The sequence below is a fragment of the Condylura cristata genome, unplaced genomic scaffold (genome assembly GCF_000260355.1).
Source record: "Condylura cristata isolate star-nosed mole 26May11 unplaced genomic scaffold, ConCri1.0 scaffold00009, whole genome shotgun sequence".
NCBI lineage: Eukaryota > Metazoa > Chordata > Mammalia > Eulipotyphla > Talpidae > Condylura > Condylura cristata.
The window spans coordinates 55,608,832-55,612,168 of NW_004567110.1; the positions used below are offsets into that span (position 1 = coordinate 55,608,832).

Genomic DNA, 3,337 nt, shown 5'->3' on the forward strand with positions numbered 1-3,337 from the left:
GCGCGCGGAGGCCTCGGAGGGCCGCCGCCGCGAGCGCCTGGCCTCCCGCGCCATGGCTCCCATGGGCATCCGCCTGTCCCCGCTGGGGGTGGCCGTGTTCTGCCTGCTGGGACTCGGTGTGCTTTACCACCTCTACTCGGGCTTCATGGCCGGCCGCTTCAGCCTCTTCGGCCTTGGCGCAGAGCCGGGTGGCGGCGCGCCGGGGCCGGCGGTCGTGGCCGACGGGGGCACCGTGGACCTGCGCGAGATGCTGGCGGTGTCGGTGTTGGCGGCGGTTCGAGGCGGCGACGAAGTGAGGCGTGTCCGCGAGAGCAACGTGCTCCATGAGAAGTCCAAAGGGAAGACCCGTGAGGGTGCCGACGACAAGATGACCAGCGGGGACGTGCTGTCCAACCGCAAGATGTTCTACCTGCTCAAGACCGCCTTCCCCAACGTGCAGGTGGGTCCCGCGAGCGCCGGGCTCCGGTGGGCGCCGGGCTCCGATGGGTGCCGGGCACTGGAGCCGGGCACCGTGGGCGTCTCGGAACGTGTCCGGCGCCTTCACGCCTCCCGGCAGCCCGAGGTTGTAGGGTTCTGGTTCCCTGTTTGCACATAGGGAGATGGAGGCGCAGACGTTTAGATATTCAGGATGGCACAGACAGTTCGGGGAACTGGAGGTGAGGTGGTTGGTGGCCGCGTCCCTTTAGTCCCTCCCCAGGAGTGTGTGCTTTGTAACTAGCATGGGAACTTTGATCTGGATGTGCTTTGCTATCACAAAGACGGAGAAAGTAACTTCACTCCGTGCCTGGGGTTCTTCTGTACAATGAGAGATTGGACTAGCACCCCAAAGTCTTCCTTAATTACTGGAAGGGTCACGACTGTAGAATGCATGTTTCCTGGCAGAAGTTCCAGGAGCTATCACCAAGGTCTGGGACTGTGAAAGTCTTGCTACAGAGCTGTTAGTATTGCTGGGCATTTGGGGGTGAGGGCGCAGGGGTGGAGGATAGGGTGTGCTCAGTGTTAACAGGGTTTTCTTGATGGCATTTATTTGGGGGACTCTAGATGGTAGTGTTTCCACTAACTTCATTTCAGCCATCTATCCTGCACTCCAGAGATTAAAAGTTGAGGAATATTTGCTCTCTTTTGGAGGGAATTGTGGGGGGAGGAGGTTATTGGATGTATCTGGAGAGGGAATTGACATTTTCTTAGGAAATCCAGACATTTGGATTTATTATTAATGCTTCTGAATCATCACTTCAGTAGAGCTGCTGCTGAATAAATGAAGCTTTCTAAAAGGTATTATAATTTCAGAGGAAGAGAGCAACGTAGTTTAGCAGTGCTTTTAATTGAATATCTTAATTCACCTAATAGTAGATTCAGCTAGTGGGGAGAGGAATTGTTTTTTTTTTTTAAAAAAGATTTATTTATTTATGCATACAGAACTGGGGTACAGGCCAGAGGTGCAGGGGTGGTGAGAGGCTTCACCAGAGACAGAGTGGGAGCAGAACAGGCAGATGGATGAAGTGCACTGCTGAGGGGAGCAGCGGGCGGGTCAGGAGAGGTCTGCCACGCCATGTGGTCTCCTCCGGGGCAGGCGGGAATCGAACTCATGTGGAAGTGGCTTTAGCTTCTCAGTGTTGTTCTTTAACCCGCTAAGCCACCAAGGAGGGCCAGGAATTGTTTTCAATGAAATTTTGTCATTTAAATAAACAGTGGGCGCTAAACTGTAACTTCTTGGACATTTACTATGGTTCTTGGAAGAGGTAACACAGTACTTATTGTCTTGTAGAATTAGATGTCTATGTAACCTTATCTTTTAATCTATCATATTATTGCTTTCGTTTCTTCCCTTTGTCTTTTTTTCCTTTTGTTTTTGTTTTTGCAGCAGGAAGGAACATTTCATATCATGAGCTGCTGGATACCAGATGTAATTGGCATCAGAACTTCTTTCAAAGTCTACTTAAAATATTTCCACTTTTTCTTTTGCACTATTCTTTTTAACATCATCAATAATGTTTACCTTGTGTTTGCTTCTAGATGTAAGATAGGTTCATAAAATGTGGTTCTTTTCAAAACACACATTCTTCCACAGTGTTTGTGGAAGAAATAGGAGTTAAAGAAAAACTGATGAATTATAATTATACTAATAGTAATAGTAAGCATTTACGGAGTGTATTCTAGCTCCCCAGATATTCACCACATAGGACTTTGGTTTTCACGGCAATTCTGAGGAGTAAAGTTTGACTATGCCCACTTTACTGATGGGAAATCCAAGGCTCATGATACTTATTACTCCATTCCACAGTTTATCTGAACTATCTTAACAATTAATTTAGCTACTTCTTTAGGGGCTACTCAAAATTTGAATGGAAAAGACAATTACAGAAAATTTAAAGTAATTATAGTGAAATATAAAAAGTAGCAAGTAGAGTTTTTTTTAAGGTACACAAATCTTAAATATTAAAGGCATGTATCCACGCGTGCATGTGTGTGTACATGTGATAGTGCCCTCCCAAATGCACCTCCCAAACCTTTTGCTGTAGGTAAACTCCATGGGGTTCTGAATTTGTTTTCTCAGTAGCAGGTACTGAGGGAATAGCTGCGGAAGGAAGTGAGCTGCATTTTACTAAAAACAAGCTATTTTCAGAATTGCAGTTGTTGAAGTCTTTGAATTACTATTTGTTAACATTTTGTGTTTTTGTGTCTAAATATGTATCAGTGTTCATTTTGTATGGTGATTTGGTGAAATAAAGGATATATTAACTTAAACAGTGTCAAAGTGGGATGGTATCTTGTTAGAAAATCTCTTGTCACTGTGTTGCTAAACAAGAAGCCACTCATTTCTAGATTCTTTGCTGTCTTCCCACCCATACCATGTTAACTAGAAGTACAATCGTACATGGTCGTTTTGAAGCCTCACCTGCATTTTTTTCTTGGCAAGGAACTTAAATCATATGCCACTTAGTTTACTTCCTTGTAGAAAATTAATATAAGAAGCCACAATTGCATCTGTGCTGTCCAGAGTCAGAGACTTAAGATTTCTTAGTGGTCACTCCTGAGTAAAAGGATATATGGGGTGTCACTCTGGGACACTCAGTTGGGTACAGTTTTGCCCCAAAAGCAATGTCTGGAGATTTTGTCATAACTGGGGGTACACTGCTGTTAACAACTAACAGGTAGGAGGTAAACATTCCACAATGTAGACCGTAGGTCCACTAGTAAAGAATTATCTGGCTTAATTTTTCAGTTGATGCCCTTTATGAGATTCTGCTGTAGAGAAGTGAATATTATCCTTAAAAAAAACCCTCATGTTTGGCCTAGGATACATGGATTTCCTTTTGTCTTCATTCTTTCTCAT

The 3,337-nt window shown here is 45.2% G+C and overlaps 1 protein-coding gene across 1 annotated transcript in view; it reads left to right on the top strand.

The window, feature by feature from the left end:
* Nucleotides 1-12: 12 nt before the first annotated feature.
* The window catches only part of IMPAD1 (inositol monophosphatase domain containing 1), a 26,870-nt gene continuing 23,545 nt past the window's right edge, over nt 13-3,337 (top strand). The window contains exon 1 of the mRNA XM_004679863.1: nt 13-439. Within this exon, the coding sequence (XP_004679920.1) occupies nt 53-439 (387 nt within the window). The 5' untranslated portion in view covers nt 13-52. The remainder of the gene's footprint in view (nt 440-3,337) is intronic.